This window comes from Canis lupus, chromosome X (genome assembly GCF_011100685.1).
Source record: "Canis lupus familiaris isolate Mischka breed German Shepherd chromosome X, alternate assembly UU_Cfam_GSD_1.0, whole genome shotgun sequence".
In the NCBI taxonomy this organism is placed as follows: Eukaryota; Metazoa; Chordata; class Mammalia; order Carnivora; family Canidae; genus Canis; species Canis lupus.
In genome coordinates this window covers 12,932,274-12,952,117 of record NC_049260.1, presented here as the reverse complement: position 1 = coordinate 12,952,117, position 19,844 = coordinate 12,932,274, and the positions used below count along the sequence as shown (strand labels likewise).

The following is a 19,844-nucleotide window of genomic DNA, read 5'->3' as shown; positions in this document are numbered from 1 at the left end:
TTACATATGTGACAGGTATCACCATTGATGTCGGCCCATTTCATGAGTGTGCTTTCCACAGGATGCTGTGGAAGACTTGTTTTGTAACACATCTTTCCATGCCTCCAGCTTTCAAAGGCCTTTCCTCCTCCTCCTTTTTTTTTTTTTTTAAGATTTTATTTATTTATTTGAGAGAGTGACAGAGCAGGAGGAGGGGGAGGGGCTTGCAGACTCCTCACTGAGCGTGGAGCCTGAGGGCAGGGCTCCATCCTAGGACTCCAAGATCATGACCTGAGCTGAAGTCAGATGCTTAACTGACTGAGCTATCCAGGCACCCCAAAGGTGTTCTCTGCTTTTCAAAAAAAATTTATTTATTGGCCTTCATGAAGACTTGAGGCTTCCATACGGTTCCTGCTGAGTAAAGCCTTTGTTTATTTTGCCAGAAGTTGACATCACTATCCCTAGCTCCTTCCTGCTTTTTCCATGACACTACTCTGTCATCCTTGGTGGGGAGAAACTCCGCGTTGCTTTGAAACTCACTTAATTTTTGAGGGACTTTAATAAATTTTTTCTTAAGAGTTTATTTTTATGTAATCTCTACACCCAACATGGGGCTTGAACCTACAACCTGAGATCAAGAGTTGAAGGCTCCACCCACTGAGCCAGCCCTGCGCCTGAAGAAACTTTACTGATTTCGATAGACTTGTAGACCTGCCTCCAGACTGTGAACCCCTCAAAAGCAGGAATCGAGTTTTATTTGCATCTTCTTCTTAGCGTGTTTCCAGTTCCCGGAGGGCAGTAAGGGATCCAGAAACGTGTGTGGACGGTGTGAAGCTGTTCACGGTGGTGAGAACTGGACGGGAGGCCCGCAGTAAGAGGATCTCCCTGCCGAGAGGCAGGGGCTCTCCGGGGACGTGGCGTTCCCCCGCTCCCCAGAAGTGCCTTTGCTAAGTGAGCCACGGAGGGGAGGAGCAGTCCTCGAGCTGAGGAGGCCTGGGGCCAAGTGCATCCAGGGCGGAGGGTGGCGGGAAGCTGTCTGTGCCTGAGGAGTCACTTTTTAGGCGCTTGTTCTGGAGCATTGCACAAACGCGGGTGCAAACCCCAAGCTCACCAGCGTGAGTCAGCGGGGCCCGCAGCAGCAGGAAAGGGAAAGGTGGGCGAGGAGGGCGCCGCGCACCCCGAGGCCCGCGCGGGCAGTGGGAAGGACTCGGTGGCGACAAGGGACACCCCTAGCGGCGGCCCCTTCCCCAGCCCTACAGGTGAGCGCGGGCCCGCCACGGGGCGGAGCGCGCCGTCCCCACCGGCCACTCTCCCGGCGCCACCACCACCGCGCAGGTAACCCCCCGCCCGGACCTTCCCCGCGCCCCCAGGGCCTCCGCGCCCCCAGTCCGGGCGCGCACGTGGGGCCGGGCGCCTTTGTCCCCTCGCCGATGGCGCCGGCGCCGAGTCGGAGAGGGGCCGGTCCCCCGCGCTTCCCCGCACCCGGCGCACGCAAGCCGCGGCGGACGGCGGACGGGCGGGGACCGGGGCCGCCCTGCCCGCGCCCGCTGCCGTCGGAGCCCGCCCTGCGGCGGCCCACAGTCCGGGCTCCCGAGCGTCGCGTTCCCGGGGTGCGCTTCTCCCCGCACGGGGCTCGGGAGGGGGCGCAAGGGCCGGCTGCACCCCGGGCCCCACTCCTCCCTTGGCCTCGGGAGCCCCGAGAGCCCCGAGATGGCGTTGGCGGAAGTGAAGCCCCGCGCGGAGTGAAATGGCCTTTCTGTCCCCTCCCCCGCCCAGTGCACTCGCTGAACAACGACCCTGGCGTTTCCCCCGGAATAGCTGCTTAGGGCGCGCTGTGGCTAAGGACGCTGCTGCAACTAAATAGCTTTCTTTGGGCAACAGTATTTACAGATTTGATGTGTAATTTACAGACAACAAAATGCCCCCATTTTAAGGGTGCAGATCGGGGATTTGACAAATTATACTCCCGAGTAACCACTACCCCAGCGTTGACATAGATCATTTCGTTTGCATCACCCCGGGAAGTTCCCTCATGCCCCTCTCCGGTCAGCCCCCAAACCACCCCTCCCCCTTGCCTGCTTTCTATCACAGCTTAGTTTTGCCTGCTTTAGAACTTAAGACAATGGGATCATTCAGTAAGTACTCTTGCTTTTGACTAATATTACTTCCTAAATGGCCATCGTTGAGAAGGTGTTTCTTGGTGCTTCTCACGTTTTCAGTTGCTCTTGGGCCTGCACTGTCCAGTGTGGTAGCCACTGGCCACATGTGGCTCCTGAGCCTTCGAAACGTCGTGAGTGTGAATTGAGATGTGCTGAGAGTAGACACACAGGATTCTGATGACCTAGTACTAAAAGGGGGGGGGGAGGGGATGTAAAATACCTCACTAATGAATTCCTCTGTTGATCGTGTGTTAAAATGATAGTATTTTGGATACATTGGGCTAAATAAGATATTATTAAAGTTAACTTCCTCTGTTTCTTTTTACTTTTTTTAATATGGCTACTAGAAAATTTAAGATTATACAGCTGGTTCCTGTAATGTTTTTTTTGGACAGCAGACAGAAGCAGCTATACACACTCCTGTGTTGCAATAAGCGTAAATGAAAAACTTCAGTCTTTACAGAATTTTGGAAAAGCAACTCAAGGAAGTAGCCTGAAACTAGCCTGCTTTTTCCTGCAGTTTTGAAACTTGCTTCAAACTTAACTTGTTTGCTTACAAGAGACAGAAAGAAGTAAACGTCTCCTTGGTATTAAGTTACATTTTGAAGGACGTTGTAAATTATCTGATGTGTTTAAAAAGGCATCTTGTGCTTTTGAAAATAAAGTAGTAATTGCCTACAGCCCAACCACCTAAGTATTAAAATTTAGCTTTTTGATGGACTTTTGATCAGTTTTTTAAAATAATAAATTTATTTTTTATTGGTGTTCAATTTGCCAACATACAGAATAACACCCAGTGCTCATCCCGTCAAGTGCCCCCCTCAGTGCCCATCACCCATTCACCCCCACCCCCTGCCCTCCTCCCCTTCCACCACCCCTAGTTCGTTTCCCAGAGTTAGGAGTCTTTATGTTCTGTCTCTCTTTCTGATATTTCCTACCCATTTCTTCTCCCTTCCCTTCTATTCCCTTTCACTATTATTTATATTCCCCAAATGAATGAGAACATATAATGTTTGTCCTTCTCGGATTGACTCATTTCACTCAGCATAATACCCTCCAGCTCCATCCCACGTTGAAGCAAATGGTGGGTATTTGTCATTTCTAATGGCTAATATTCCATTGTATCCATAAACCACATCTTTATCCATTCATCTTTCGATGGACACCAAGGCTCCTTACACAGTTTGGCTATTGTGGACATTGCTGCTATAAACATCGGGGTGCAGGTGTCTTGATCAGTTTTAATTAACACTGTTGAGATATTATATTCAATTTTATATCCTTATGTATAAGGGAATTTTTATGATAAATTCCGAGGCTTTTTGGCAACTACATAACATGACTTCACATGAATGCATTCCAGTTTTCAATGACATTTTTCAATTTTGCTAACTTTTACAAAGAGGAATTCATTTTAATAGTGTGACTGCTGGGATAAGGTACCATTACAGCAGTGCTCATTTTGTAACCGAATCAAACCAAGTTTGTCCACCCGATGCACAGCAAGCCAAGAAAAACTGACACTGAGCTTTTGCAGTGAAGGAAGATGGGCTATTTATTGGTGTGGTGCTACCTAGGAGAACAGGGAGCTAATGCTCTAAAGTTCCAAACTTCCCAATGGCTTGCAAATAAGGGTTTTTAAGGGCAAGATTTGGGGCATGGTCTCGTGAGAAGGTGGGTGTCATTATTTGGAGGCTTATAAGATCATGCTAGCAGGTGCCCTGGTGATACTTCGTCTGGTCCCCTGGAGGTCTTTTCCATCTCAAGAGACTTAGAATCTGAAAAATATCTTTGTTCTTTATGTTGGAGATTTCATTAGATACATCTGGTAATTATATCTTTACTTGTAAGCGAATGGAGTTGCATTCCTACAGGTTTCTTGGCCAGTCCAGCTTTCCTGGGGGTGATATGACCTCTAGTATTCTTTTTTTTTTTCATCTCAACTAACAAAATGGATGTGGCCTTCAATTTGCCCCTAAATCCCACAGGAAAGGTGAAGAGGGCAGGGACTCTGACTTTTTGTCTATCCCCAGCACCTGGGAACATGTTAAGCATAATAGACCTATAATAAACATTTGTGAACTGATTGAATGGTGAGTAGATCACTGTGAAAAATGGTAACGGCTTTCATTAAGCACTTGGGCACTCTCTTTATGAGTGCCCATGCACCTCTATAAGGCAGGCACTGAGAAATTCGAGGTTTAGAAAAGTTGAAGAAGTGCCCAGAGTCATAGCTGTGAATAACAGAATTAGCATTTGCACCCAGGCTGTCTGACTCCAAAGGAGGGGCACTTACCAAATAGAAGAACTCAGGAGGGGTGGTGAGTAAGAGTAAGGGAGGTGTGAAGAAATTACCCCTATAATGACCACCTGGGACAGTAGGCGTGGAAAGAGGTGAATATTTAGATACATTTTGGATCTATAGGAGGAGCATTCTGGGTTTGGATTGATTGTTAGTCTTTTAGGCTAAACCCAGCTGGAGGGAGTGGAATGCCAGGTGGCTAGGGAAGAAGATTGAATGTGATCAACTGGAGTGTGTAGAGAAAGGCCCAGGGACTTAGGAAAGCCATTTGGGATGGGACATGTATATTTTGGGTGGCATCTGTTTACTCGCCTTGACCATGGTTGATTAGTTTAAATCGAGCTCAGAGCTCTGAAGTGAGATAACCTTATATACCATCAAGTCATGATTGTTTGTTTTGAAAGTAGAGGAAAAAAAAATCAGAATGGGCATCAGCTGACCTCTCATCTATTCCTTAGTTCACTTAATCCTCACAACCGCCTATGAGACTTTTTTTTTAATGTTGGCATATTTGAAGACTGATTTTTTTTTAAGATTTTATTTATTTATTCATGAGAGACACACACAGAGAGAGGCAGAGACACAGGCAGAGGGAGAAGCAGGCTCCATGCAGGGAGCCCGATGGGGAATCAGGTAATCAATCCCAGGACTCCAGGATCAAGCCCTGGGCCAAGGGCAGGCGCTAAACCGCCCAGCCACCCAGGGATCCCAAGACTGATTTTTTTTTTAAAGGCTTTATTTTTTTTTTTTGATTTTTATTTATTTATTCATAGAGACAGAGAGAGAGAGGCAGAGACACAGGCAGAGGGAGAAGCAGGCTCCATGCAGGGACTTTTTTTTTTTTTTTTTTTTTTTTTTTTTATTTATGATAGTCACACAGAGAGAGAGAGAGAGGCAGAGACATAGGCAGAGGGAGAAGCAGGCTCCATGCACCGGGAGCCCGACGTGGGATTCGATCCCGGGTCTCCAGGATCGCGCCCTGGGCCAAAGGCAGGCGCCAAACCGCTGCGCCACCCAGGGATCCCTCCATGCAGGGACTTGATCCAGGGTCTCCAGGATCACGCCCTGGGCTGCAGGCGGCGCTAAACCGCTGCGCCACCGGGGCTGCCCCAAAAGGCTTTATTTTTTGGAGCAATTTTAGGTTCATAGCAAAAATGAGCAGAAAGCACTAAGTTCTCATACACTGGCTGCCCCTGCATTCATAGCCTTTCCCATTATAGACATCTGGAACCAGAGTGGTTCATTTGTTACAATTGATGAACCTACATTGATACCTTATTATCATCCAAAGTCCATTGGTTACATTGGAGTTTGCTTTTGGCCTTGTACATTCTGTGGGTTTGGACAAATGCATAATGACGTATATCCACCATTACAGTGTCATACAGGATAGTTTCATTGCCCTAAAAATCCTCTGTGCTCTGTGTTTTCATCCCTCCCCCTAACCCCAGGCACCCACTGATCTTTTTATTGTCTCCATAGTTTTGCCTTTTCCAGAATGTCAAATAGTTGGACTCACACAGTATGCAGGTAGCCTTCTCAGATTGACTTCTTTCACTTAGTAATATGCATTGTAGTTTCCCCCATGTCTGTTCATGGCTTGATAGCTCATTTCTTTTTAGTGCTGAGTAATGTCCCAGGGACTGGTATTTTTAAATTCTATTTCACAGATGAAGAAATAGGCACAGAAAGGATTAGTAACTTGCCCAGGTACAGCTTGTACAGATCAGTCTGATTCCAGATCCTTATCTCTTAATTTTACCATGCTTCTGAATCCCAGACAAATTTGGTTTCTCACGATGAACTTTGTCCCATGATAGAGTAGGGGTAAATGGAATCAGGGCAATGGAGCCAGCCACTTTGCTTGTAGAAAGTATCCACAGCTTTTGCATATAGACAAAAATGGACAATCTAGAAGATAGGACTTTGTTTCGAAAATTTACTTTATATGAAAAATGCTGTGTGCTTTGGAATTTCTGGTTTAACACACTCCTGCTTTACTGGTTTGAGAATATGCTTCTTTTCCCTGACTCTTATATTACCTTTCAGATTATATCTGGGTGCTGACACCCAGCCACTCCTCTGCCAATGAAGTACATCCTGGTCACTGGAGGGGTCATCTCGGGCATTGGTAAAGGGATCATCGCAAGCAGCATTGGGACGATTCTAAAATCATGTGGACTCCGAGTGACTGCCATCAAAATTGACCCCTATATTAACATCGATGCAGGCACTTTTTCACCTTATGAGCACGGTATGAGAGAGAATAACTTCCCCCTCTTATAAAGCACAAATTGCAGTTCCTTCTTTTATTTGGGGTCATTTCTTTAGGATAGAGTTCTAGGAGTAGAGTTGCTGGATCATTCAGTATGAACATGTGAATGTTCTCATAGTTGTTGAGACATTTTTCAGATTGCTGATGACATTCCAAATTAGTTCACTCTTTTGGAAAACAGTGTATGGGGATACCATTTTTCTTGTACCTTTTACCGTTCAAATTATGTTTTATTTTATTGTAAAGGTAATATAGGTCTCTTAGAAAAAGTCCGACAATATGGAATATATTGACAGTTATACTGACAACATAGAATGGCATGAAGAAAATAAAAGTCCTCCATTTCCCACCACTTGTAGTGACTATTATTAATGTTGACATTTTAATGTACATGCTAATTATTTTTTAAAAGATATTAGTAATTACGTACTTTCTTTTTAAACTTTTTACACACAAGCAGGCAAGTGCACAGATCATAAGTGTACCACTTGATAAGATGAGCATACAGTGTAACCGGCCCCCAGATCAAGAAACAGAAACCCCCTTTATGCCCCTTCTAGTCTTTCCCCATCAAAAACCACCAAGGTAACCACTATCCTGTCTTCTAACACCGTAAGTTACTTTTGCTTATTTTTTTACTTTTTCACTTTATTTTTATTATGCACTACATAATACACGGCATGCTGTATATAATACACTGCATCACCTACTAGCAGCGATAGATGGCCATAACAGTTGTTTTTCAATAATCAGGAAAATGCTTCCTTAACTAATGTTCTCCAAACTCTTTGACATATAGTAACAGTTAACTCCAGAGACTACTTTTGCTTGTTTTTGAACTTGAAATGAATTGAATCTTATAGTCAAGCCGGTTTTTAATCTAATTTTTAAAACAATGTACTGTGGGGGGCATCTGGGTGGCTCAGTCAGTTAAGTGTCTACCTTCCACTCAGGTCATGAGCCCAGGGTCCTGGGATGGAGCCCCACATCAGGCTTCCTGCTCAGCAGGGAGTCTGCTTCTTCCTCTCCTTCTGCCCCTCCTCCTTGCTTGTACATGCATTCTCTCTCTCTCTAATAAATAAATAAAATCTTAAAAAGAAAACCCAACAAAGTGCTGTAAACATTCACATGTATTTTATACTCTTAAAGGCTGTGCTGAATCTGTACAATAACAGAAAATAACTACAATGTATTGTTATTATAAACAACACTGTGATGGAAATCTTTAAAACTTACTATTTCTTTAAACATAAATACCTTCATGCAGTTTCTGATTTCACAGGTATGTATGCCTTTCTGGCTTTTGACGTATAATACATATTACCAAAGGTTTTTAGGTTCATGATCTCTTATCTATAACTGTAAAATCCAGAAAGTTCTGAAAACTTAAAATTCTTCATAAGTTTGTGGTTATTTATAGTCTTTTTTCAAAAGTATTGAAAACTGGAGCACCTGGGTGTGTCATTTGGTTAAGCATCTGCCTTTAGCTCAGGTCATAGTCCCGGGGTCCTGGGATGGAGTCCCACATTGGGCTCCCTGCTCAGCGGGGAACCTGCTTCTCCCTCTCCTCCTTGCTTGTGCTCTCTCTTCCTATCTCTATCTCTCTGTCTCTCTCAAATAAATAAACTATTTTTAAAAATATTGAAAGTTGAAAAATCTTCAAAAAGCTGTGACTCTACTCTTTATTCCATTTGGAATGTGTTTGCATTTGGGGTGTTTTCTAATATATGACAAGTGTTTTATATTACCTTTCCATAATCTGAAAAACTTCAAATTTCAACTTCCATCTTGTCTCCAAGAATTCTGATAAAGGCTGTGGATCTGTGGCAATTTATATACAAATCAACAGTGTATAAGAAGGCCTATTTTTTTTGATACCCCTGTGGAATATTATTATTTTTAAGCTTTACTAACCTGAGAGAAAACCAAATAACAACAACAACAACAACAACAAAAAGGGTATCTCATTGTTCTAATTAGATTTCTTTGGTTTTCATTTTGTCTGTGGAATGGCTTTTTCAAGTCAATGGGCAGATTGTATTTTTGTTTGAAACTATTAGCCAAAAAAAGAAAAGAAAAGAAAAAAGAAACTATTAGCCAACTTCCTTCTGTGGAGTCAATTTCCTTGCCTCATTGACTTTGGACTTTGGTCATATATGTGGTCTAGTTTGTTTGGAATTTTCCTGGTTTTGAAACTGAAAGTCCAAATCCTGGGAACCCTATTAGTCTTGGGCAAACCCAAGAGGTTGGTCACCTTATTTGGTCATTGATTTGTTTTTCCCTACGAGACATTAGTGAATGTGACATCTGTCTTGTTGAAGCAGAAATTTTCAGTATAGTGGCATGGTTTGGCTCTCTTTGTTGCGTCTCTCTGCCATGAAAACTGCCTGCCCTGGATAAGGGATTTCTCCCTCCTTCTGGGTCCTGGAATGAGACCAAGCAGACTCACAACTGACCCACAGCCCCCACATAACATGTAACCCGAGGGAGAAATCAACAAATGTTTTGTAGGTTGCTAAGGTTTTACGGTTGTTTGGAATGCAGTAAAATTCACTAAGGCCATGTGTTATGCCAATTTTCCTTTGGATAATTTTTAAGCACTTTTTAAAAGATTATTTATTTGGGAGAGAGTGTGCACACATGTGCACACGAGGGGAGAGACAGAGGGAGAGAAAATCTCAAGCCAACTCTCCACTGAGTTTGGAGCCCAACAAGGGGTTCCTTCTCAGAACCTTGAGATCATGACCTGAGCCGAAATCAAAGAGTCCAACACTTAAGTGACTGAGCCACCCAGGTGCCCCACTTTGGATTTTTAAAAAATGATTTTCAAGAATACTTTATGTAAAGTGTATTAACCTATATAGAAAGAGTTTTACTGTTTGAAATTTGTGTTAATATTACTTCTGTTAGTTACTAATAAATTTCCACTTACCATTTATGTGATTAAATGTATCAACTGTTTTCTTTATGTTTCTGCCTTGATGTTACCTTTAGGCTTCTCTGGTTCAAGAATTAAACATTGATCTATATTTTCTTTTGCAACTTTTATAGTTTCATTTACTTTAACATTTTTTTAAGATTTATTTTTTTTTTATTTATTTATGATAGACACAGAGAGAGAGAGAGAGGCAGAGACACAGGAGGAGGGAGAAGCAGGCTCCATGCAGGGAGCCCGACGCGGGACTCAATCCCGGGACTTCAGGATCACGCCCTGGGCCAAAGGCAGGCGCCAAACCGCTGAGCCACCCAGGGATCCCCTACTTTAACATTTTTTTTAAAAAGATTTTATTTATTCGTGAGAGACAGAGAGAAGGCAGAGACACAGGCAGAGGGAGAAGCAGGCTCCATGCAGGGAGCCCAACGTGGGACTCGATCCCGGGTCTCCTGGATCACACCCTGGGCTGAAGGCTGCCCTACTTTTTTTAACATTTTTATCATAGCTGGAATTGAATTTGGTGTTAAATAAATATGTAACATAATTTTTTTCTAATTTTTTTCCCGATTAGCCAACTATTCTTAATGGCATTTCTCAAAGATTTCATTCTTTTCCTGCTGACTTGAAATGCCACCTTTTATCATACACTACGTTTCTGTCTATACTTAGTATAGTCTTTGGATTCTGTTCTGTTCTGGATTTCTATGTTTATTTCTGCCTATCATTTTAAAAGCTGCAGCTTTTTATTATCAAGTGGGTCAGAGCTTTCCACATTCCTTTTCTTCTTCCTTTGTTTTCTCTCTCTTTTTTGGTGCAAAAAGGTGTTTTTATTATCCCTCTAACAAAGCATTAACCTTTTTTTGTTGTTCCTTTGTTTATTTCTTACCCTCAAAATGTTTGTTGTCTTCAGAATTAACTTAGGAATCATTTTGTCTGACTTTACAAGAAATTGCATTGGAGTTTTTGACAAAAGTTTCTTTAAATTTATGAATTAACTTGGGGGAAGAATTAAACACTGGAAAATATTGACTGGCCCATTCAGGAACTTTAGAAGCACCTTTTTTTATATCTCTGAAGTAAGCTTTTTAAGTTTTCTAAATATAGTTCCTACATTTCTTTGGAATTTGTGAATGTTTTATTTACTTTTTTAAAAAATTATTTATTTATTTATTCATAAGAGACACAGAGAGAGAGAGGCAGAGACACAAGCAGAGGGAGAAGCAGGCTCCATGCAGGGAGCCCGACATGGGACTCGATACCGGGTCTCCAGGATCACGCCCTGGGCTGAAGGCTATGCTAAACCACTGAGCCACCCGGGCTGCCCTATTTACTTTTATTTGTAATGATACCCTTGGTTTTCTTTTTTTTTCAAGTCATGTATTAGATTCTTTTATGTAATAGGGATCTTTTTGTTTTTTGTTTTTTTAAATGTTTAATTTTTTTGAGTTATCTCTACACCCTATGTGGGGCTCAAATTCACGACCCTGAGATCAAGAGTCACATGCTCCGCTGACTGAGCCAGCTAGGCACCCCAATAGGGATCTTTTTGGATATTTTGGTTTTGTGTATTTGTTGAGGCTATCTTATTCCATCTTTATATATATTGAAATATATGTATGTGTATATATTTCAATCTTCCTTTACTCACTATTATTTGTTATAAGGGCTTTTATTTTTATTTATTTTTTGTGTGCTTTGTTTTGGTAATCTGACCCTTTTTTTTCTAACAAATTAACTTTAGTGTCATCCTCAAGTTGAAAAAAATCTGTTGGAATTTTTATTTTAACTACATTAAATCTAAGAACCTGTTTTAAAGACTTGTAATCTACAGTTTTTCTTTCTCTTCTAGGAATATAATGCATACATACTTTTTTTTTTTTAAAGATTTTATTTTGGGCAGCCTGGGTGGCTCAGCAGTTTAGCACTGCCTTCAGCCCAGGGCCTGATCCCGGAGACCCGGTATCGAGTCCCACGTCGGGCTCCCTGCATGGAGCCTGCTTTTCCTTCTGCCTGTGTCTCTGCCTCTCTCTCTCTGTGTCTCTCATGAATAAATAAATAAAATCTTAAAAAAAAAAAGGATTTTATTTATTTTTAGTGAGTGTGTGTATGTGCTTGTGTGGGGGGTTGTTGGAGAGAGGCAGAAAGAGTGAGTGGGAGGAGCAGAGGGAGAGGAAATGGAAGAGAGGCAGAGTGGAGAGCCTGACTTTTGGAGATCCATCCTATGACCCCAAGATTGTGGCCTGAGGTGAAATCAAGAGTTGGGCACTCCACTGTCTGAGCCATCTAGGCACCCCTGAAAGCAAATATTTATTTATTTATTTATTTATTTATTTATTTATTTATTTATTTATTTAAAGCAAATTTTTAATATTTACGTTGCCTTTTTATCTTAGGTGAAGTGTTTGTCTTAAATGATGGTGGAGAAGTTGACTTAGACCTTGGAAATTATGAACGGTTCTTGGATATTAACCTTTATAAAGACAACAACATCACTACTGGGAAGATATATCAGCATGTGATCAATAAAGAGAGGCGTGGCGATTACCTGGGAAAAACAGTACAAGGTATTGTATTCCACAAAGGTTAGAGTCCTGTGTATTGAGCACACACACCCTGCTCAAAATAGACATGAAGTGAGGTGCTCCTTGAGCTCTACAAAGTCTAATCCTTTTGAAATCCTTGCTTGTTTTCCCTTTTCATTTTCTTCAGAGGTGTCCACATCACCTTCCAAGTTCTTGAGTGTATTTTCCTCAGTCTTTTTCTTTGTTACTAATGTTATTGTTTTACCTAGTCCATGTCTCTGTCTAAATTTTATTTATAAAATCCATGGAGAACCATTCAATCATCATTTTTACCTGATTGAGGTGCAAACTTTTTTGGTTTGCCTTTTGTCTTGTCTTATTTTGTCTGTCTCCTCCCTTGTATTTTTCCATGGATGATGATTACTCCCCTTTGAAGGGGCAGCACTGGGGGATTGAACTGGAGTGTCTGACCCTTTTTCATCAACTCTCTTCCTGAGTGTATGATTCTCTTTTGTCTTAGGAGAGACCCCTGCGCTTCCGTCTCTTCCCCCTACCCCCGGCAAGTTTTGTGTCCACGCATTCCCGAATGGTAGGGTAAAGGTGATAATTCCCCATCTCCTTTATTTATTTTTTAAAGATTTTATTTAAAAAAAGATTTTATTTATTTATTCATGAGACACACAAACACACACACACACACACACACACACACAGAGGCAGAGACACAGGCAGAAGGAGAAGCAGGCTCCCTGTGGGAGAACTTGATCCCAGGACCCCAAAACTTGATCCTAGGACCCCAGGATCACAACAGGAGCCAAGGGCAGACGCTCAACCACTGAGCCACCTAGGCATCCTCCCCATCTCCTTTAATTAATTAATGGATTTATTTATTTAAAGATTTTTAAAAATTTTATTTATTCATGAGAGACAGAGAGGCAGAGACACAGACAGAGGGAGAAGCAGGCTCCATGCAGGGAGCCTGACGTGGGACTCGATCCCAGGTCTCCAGGATCACACCCTGGACTGAAGGCAGCGCTAAACTGCTGAGCCACCCGGGCTCCTTTAAATTGCATGTTGGAACCAGCTGAGGAGACCTAGGGATCGGACCGATGGAGATCACAAGATAAGTGGTGTTTTCACTGAAACTCGATGTGTGGCTTAGATCTCAGCTACAGTTGTGCTTTCTAATAGTTTCTCCCCCGAGTGTAGATCTTGGGAAGACCCATAGGAGGGAGAGTTGCTGCCTCACACTTGCCATGTCCCTATACTGGGGAGAGGACAAGGCCCTGGGCCTGGGCTCTAACTCCTGACCCCTGCACTGCCCACATGGAGGCAGGGCCCGGCCAACACCCCTGCCACCTAAAGGGGCCAAGCAGCACATGTAATGTGGGTTGCTCCAAGAGCAGCAGTTGGTGACAACTTCCTTCCACTTCAAGCAGCAGATGTGAGGTAGACCAGGCAGTAGATGCTCCTTCACCTCAGCTTCCCAGAGGGCAACGTTCTTGCTTCGTATATCACATTAGGTTAGTTGGCTGCATCTGCAAGGATGTCCCCTACCTGTCTCTTCAGCAAAGACCAGTAGCTGGAGGCCTGCTCATCATGAAGAGTCCTCTGGGCCTCAGATACTTGTGGAGTTGTCACCTTCTGGCTTTTTCAGCTGACAGCAACCACAGGCCGCTGATCGGCCTACAGGTCTCATCTACACCCTCCGTGTGGACCCCTCCCCACTGGCTGGTGGGCTTCCCAGAGTCTGCAGCACTGGGCCACTCTGCATCGTTCTTCCCCATGGAGCCCAGCATGCAGCACCCGACAGCCCTCCTTGCAGTTTTTAGTTGGCATTATAGGTGTTTCTAGTTGCATCGAAGATGGCATTCCAGCTTTCTGTTTCTTGTTCTCTGTGGTCACTCATTTTCAAAAGAAATGACATAACGTTTAAATGACTAAACTAGGGGATCCCTGGTGGCTCAGCGGTTTGGTGTCTGCCTTTGGCCCAGGGTGTGATCCTGGAGACCCAGGATCGAGTCCCACATTGGGCTCTCTGCATGGAGCCTGCTTCTCCCTCTGCCTGTTTCTCCCTCTCTCTCTCTCCATGTCTCTCATGAATAAATAAATAAAATATTTAAAAAAATAAAAAAATAAATGACTATATTGTACCTATAATATGAATTTCAGTGAGATGGATAATAACATGAGAACTGTAGTTTCTCTCATTTGCCAAATGGCTTTCATGTTATTGGGAAGTCTAAGGACATGGATACATTTCTTTCTCATGACTGTGACTGTGGAATCAGCTTTTGTGCTAATTATTACTTTTTTCTACAGTTGTCCCGCACATTACCGATGCTGTTCAGGAGTGGGTTATGAATCAAGCTATGGTGCCCGTGGACGGTCATAAGGAAGAACCCCAAATATGCGTCATTGAGGCAAGCATGGAGTTTTTCTTTATAAACTTATATCCTTTTGAGTCTTTAAACATCTACTCTTCATTCATTCAACACATATGTAGAGATGGCTTCCTGTGTGCTAGACACTGGGCTAGGAGGTGGGATTATAGCAAGGAACGACATAGATAGTCCCTGCCCTTGTGGTCACAAGTTAGTGGGCAGGATTGGCATTGAACAGGGCGAATAGGGATGCCTGGGTGGCTCAGCGGTTTGGCGCCTGCCTTCAGCCCAGGGCGTGATCCTGGAGTCCTGGGAATCGAGTCCCGCATCGGGCTTCCTTCATGGAGCCTGCTTCTCCCTCTGCCTGTGTCTCTGCTTATCTCTCTGTGTCTCTCATGAATAAATAATAAAAATATTAAAAAAAAAAATTAAACAGGGCGAGTATTCCTCGAATTGGTATGCAGGAACCTGCCCATGGAGACAGACCAGTTGCAGAATGCTTTCTAGTGAGTGCTGTTTGAGGGTTAAGGATGCTGACTTCTCACTCCCAGTCAAAAATCCAGGTATAGGGATCCCTGGGTGGCGCAGCGGTTTGGTGCCTGCCTTTGGCCCAGGGCGCGATCCTGGAGACCCGGGATCGAATCCCACGTCGGGCTCCCTGCATGGAGCCTGCTTCTCCCTCTGCCTGTGTCTCTGCCTCTCTGTCTCTCTCCGTGTGACTATCATGAATAAATAAATAAAATCTTTAAAAAAATAAAAAAATAAAAAAAATCCAGGTATAACTTTGACTCCCTCTAAACGTAACTACTAACAGCCTACTGTTGATGAGGAGCTTTACGGATAACATGCAGAGTCACTTAACACATACTTTGTATGTGTGTTATAGGCTGTATTTTTACAATAAAGTAAGCTAGAGAAAAGAAAATGTTATTAAGGGGGTACCTGGGTGGCTCAGTCGGTTAAGTGTCTGCCTTCAGCTCAGATCAGATCTCAGGGTCCTGGGATTGAGCCCTGCATCTGGCTCCCTGCTCAGTGGGGAGTCTGCTTCTCTCTCTCCCCCCTCTGCCTGCTACTCCTGCTCTGTCTTTAAATAAATAAATAAATACAATCTTTTTTTTTTTTTTTTTAAAAGTCTGGGGAACCCTGGGTGGCACAGTGGTTTAGCGACTGCCTTTGGCCCAGGGTGCGATCCTGGAGACCCGGGATCGAATCCCATATCAGGCTCCCAGTGCATGGAGCCTGCTTCTCCCTCTGCCTATGTCTCTGCCTCTCTCTCTCTCTGTGTGACTATCATAAATAAATAAAAATTAAAAAAAAAAAGTCTGATGGTGGAGGTGATTTGAGGGTGAGAAGTATTAGCTCCTTGAAGAAAGAAAATAGTATTTGAACTTGTAACTTGTTTACTGTTAACTTTCCTCTCACTGAAGGAGAATGACATGCATGTACTCCTTATCTAAGTGTCAGTTGACCTAATTGCTGGGTCGGCCAACAGAATAATGAACAATTTAGTTCCTAGGGACTGCCTGCCTACGTTCAGATTTCTGCCGTGACCTCTGAGTAGTGTGCAGCTCTGTGGTTAAGAATCTGGAGCTAGGGGATGCCTGGGTGGCTCAGCAGTTGAGTGTCTACCTTCGGCTCAGGGCGTGATCCTGGAGTCCTGGGTTCAAGTCCCACATCGGGCTCCCTGCAGGGAGCCTGCTTCTCCCTCTGCTGTGTCGCTGCTTCTCTCGTGAATAAATAAATAAAATCTTTAAAAAAAAAAGGGGAAAATAATCTGGAGCTAGACGGCTTGGGTTCATAGCCAAGCTGTGTCACTTACCAGCTGGGTGACCTTAGACAAGTGTACTAATGTGTGCCTTAGTTTACCCATCTGCTAAATGGGGACAGTGTTTCAAGGATTAAATAAGTCAATATACTTAGTGCTTAGAATGATGTCAGGTCTATAGTAAGTACTCAAAAATTATTAGCCATTATTAAGATGCCTGTGTGACTTTTGGCAAATTACCTCTCAAAGCTTCAATGTCCTCCATTAGAACAATATGATAATAATGTAAGACTGTAATACAAGCCAGATGATATTAACAGGGTCATTGGGAGAAGTAAGTGCAATTATATAAAGTACTTGGCATGTTTGGTATTTAGGAAGTGTTCATAAACATGAGAGCTGTTCTTACTGTCATCATTGTTAGGGTCAGTGGATAGATGTTATGCTACCTGCAAGATCCAGTTTTTTTTTTTTTTTTTAACAATTTTCACAGAAGTCACTTTGGACTTTTTTTTTTTTTTATGATAGTCACAGAGAGAGCGAGAGAGAGAGAGAGAGGCAGAGACATAGAGGGAGAAGCAGGCTCCATGCACCGGGAGCCCGATGTGGGATTCGATCCCGGGTCTCCGGGATCGCGCCCTGGGCCAAAGGCAGGCGCCAAACCGCTGCGCCACCCAGGGATCCCAAGATCCAGTTTTTTAAAAGATTTTATTTATTTATTCATGAGAGACACAGAGAGAGAGAGAGAGAGAGGCAGAGAGACAGGCAGAGGGAGAAGCAGGCTCCATGCAGGGAGCCCGATGTGGGACTCGATCCCAGGACTCCAGGATCATGCCCTGAGCTGAAGGCAGACGCTCAACCACAGAGCCACCCAGATGTCCCTGGGCTGTACTATCTTATATTAACTATGTATTGTACTACTATAACAGCATGGTTGATAAACTATATAAATGTATAAATATGCTATGCAAAATTTTCTCTCTCTTACTATTTCTTTTGTTTGTTTGAAAGATTTTATTTATTTGACAGAGAGAGCACGAGCAAAAGGGCAGGTGGGGAGATGCAGAGGGAGAGGGAGAAGCAGATTCTCTGCTGAGCAGGAAGCCCGACGCAGGGCTCCATTCGAAGACTCTGAGATCACGGCCTAAGCCAAAGGCAGACACTTAACTGACTGAGCCACCCAGCCGCCCCTCCTTTGCTATTTCTTCCTTCACAATTTATAAGGAAAAGAGAGGGTGCTTCCTTTATAATTTTTAAAAATTAGAGTATAACATAAACAGAAAAGTGCACATATCATGGGTATACAACATAATGAAGTTTTATAAACTGAACATACCTGTGTAACTAAGCTGGTTTCCTTTAAAACATACTTAATATCTAATAGAGTGAATAGTTTGCTATTGCTGATTGAGGCAATGACAAAGACAAATGATTTAAGAAAAGAGACAGGCAGGTAAAAGCTCCTGGAAGAATAACATCTGATATGAGAACCGGAGCGTAGCTTGACTCTACGGTGAGGGAGGCGTACACAGCCTCTCTGTTTATTGATATTCAGGTTTTAGATTCAGTCCTCAAGATGAATCAGAAAAGGCTTCAAAATAGGGATGTAACTGTCAGCTTTGAGGTGGAGATGTGGGTGGGTGCTGGAGAGGGAGGGAGGGAGATAAGAACTTCATTTTCCACCGTGAGGCAGCTATACAGAGATCGGTGATAATTGCCAAAAAAAGAGGTAAAAATATCTCAGGTTAGGAAAGTAACCCATACAACTACCAATTGATATGGGATCTGGGGATGGGGCAGCAGAGAGCTACAGCCTCACCTGTCACAGCAGCAAGTCAACTTGTGTTATAGAAGATGTCTGAAATGGGCAAGTTAAGAAAGAGTTGAGAGAGATGGTGTTTAGAGATGTGATAGAAAGTAGCAGAAGAAATCGTGAACAAAGGAGTAGGTAAAGAGCTGTATCTGAATCTGCTGGGTCTTGATTGCTTTTAACTTAAAATAATCTTTATGTTAGAGTGGCTTATCTTGTGGTGGCCTGCCTTTGGCCCCTACAATCTTTTTTTTTAAATATTTTATTTATTCGTGAGAGACACAGAGAGAGAGAGAGAGAGAGAGAGAGAGAGAGAGAGAGAGGGGCAGAGACACAGGCAGAGGGAGAAGCAGGCTCCTTGCGGGAAGCCTGACATGGGACTTGATCCCTGGTCTCCAAGATCAGGCCCTGGACTGAAGGTGGCGCTAAACCACTGAGCCACCGGGGCTGCCCCCCTACAATCTTTTTTTTTTAAGTAATTTTATGCCCAATATGGGGCTCGAACTCATGACCCTGAGATCAAGAGTCACATACTCTACCAACTGAGCCAGCCAGGTTCCCCAGCCCCTACAATTTTTAACCATGTACATGCATTATTTTGATTTTTTAAAAAACTGCTTATTGGGGCCCCTGTGTAGTGAAGTCAGTTAAGTGACCTGCTCTTGGTTTTGGCTCAGGTCATGATCTCAGGGTCATGAGATTGAGCCTCCCACCTGTTGGGTTCTGTGTTCATCCTGAGGTCTGCTTGGAGTTTCTCTCTCCCTCTACCTCTGCCCCACTCCTCGCTCCCAGTCTCTCTCAAATAAATAAATCAATCTTAAAAAAAACTCTGCTTATTAATGTCAACTTGAAAATGCCATTTAGCAGTTTCAGTTTGTAAAGTTCAGCCCAGGGCTGATTTCATTCAAGCCTTAGAAGGTAGGACAAGCCCTCACACTTTTGTTTTAAGCAGGTTATTTATTGTAGAGTACCTTGTCTCTGGTATGGTAGCTGCTCCCAATATGAGGCTGTTGAGCATGTGAGATATGTCCCCTCCTAACTGAGATGTGCTGTGAATTTTATTTATTTTATAGGTAAAGCCTGATTTTTTTTAAAGATTTTATTTATTTATTCATAGAGACACACACAGAGAGAGAGAGAGAGAGAGAGAGAGAGAGAGGCAGAGGTACAGGCAGAGGGAGAAGCAGGCTCCATGCAGGGAGCCCGATGTGGGACTCGATCCAGGGTCTCCAGGATCATGCCCTGGGCTGCAGGCGGCGCTAAACCGCTGAGCCACCCGGGCTGTCCTGTGCTGTGAATTTTAAATATACACTGAGCTTCAAATAGCATGAAAAAACCTCCAGAATGTAAAATACCTAATAATTTTTAAAATATTGGTGATATGTCAATAACATTTGGATATATTGGGCTACATAAAACTTAATGTTAAAATTAATTTCTTCTATTTACTTTTGTTCTTTTAAATGTGACAACTAAAAACTTTAACGTTACATTTTTGTTTTTATTGGACAGTGCTCATCTAGCACTTACACTGGTTTCTGCTGTTCTAGCAATAGGAAAGGTAAAGCATCCAAAATATGTCCATTTTTCTTGAGGAAGAACCAGTCTCTGGCCCAAGACTAATGACCGATTTTCCAAACCCGAACATTTTTATAACTTTTCCAGTGATTGTTTTTCTTTCTTTTAGTTTTTGTAGGTGAAAGGATAGCTTGT

The 19,844-nt window shown here is 43.2% G+C and overlaps 1 protein-coding gene across 1 annotated transcript in view; it reads left to right on the top strand.

The window, feature by feature from the left end:
* Positions 1-974: 974 nt before the first annotated feature.
* CTPS2 (CTP synthase 2) overlaps positions 975-19,844 on the top strand; it is a 41,479-nt gene continuing 22,609 nt past the window's right edge. The window contains exons 1-4 of the mRNA XM_038588768.1: positions 975-1,314; positions 6,490-6,694; positions 12,044-12,214; positions 14,495-14,595. Of these exons, the coding sequence (XP_038444696.1) occupies positions 6,529-6,694; positions 12,044-12,214; positions 14,495-14,595 (438 nt within the window). The 5' untranslated portion in view covers positions 975-1,314; positions 6,490-6,528. The remainder of the gene's footprint in view (positions 1,315-6,489; positions 6,695-12,043; positions 12,215-14,494; positions 14,596-19,844) is intronic.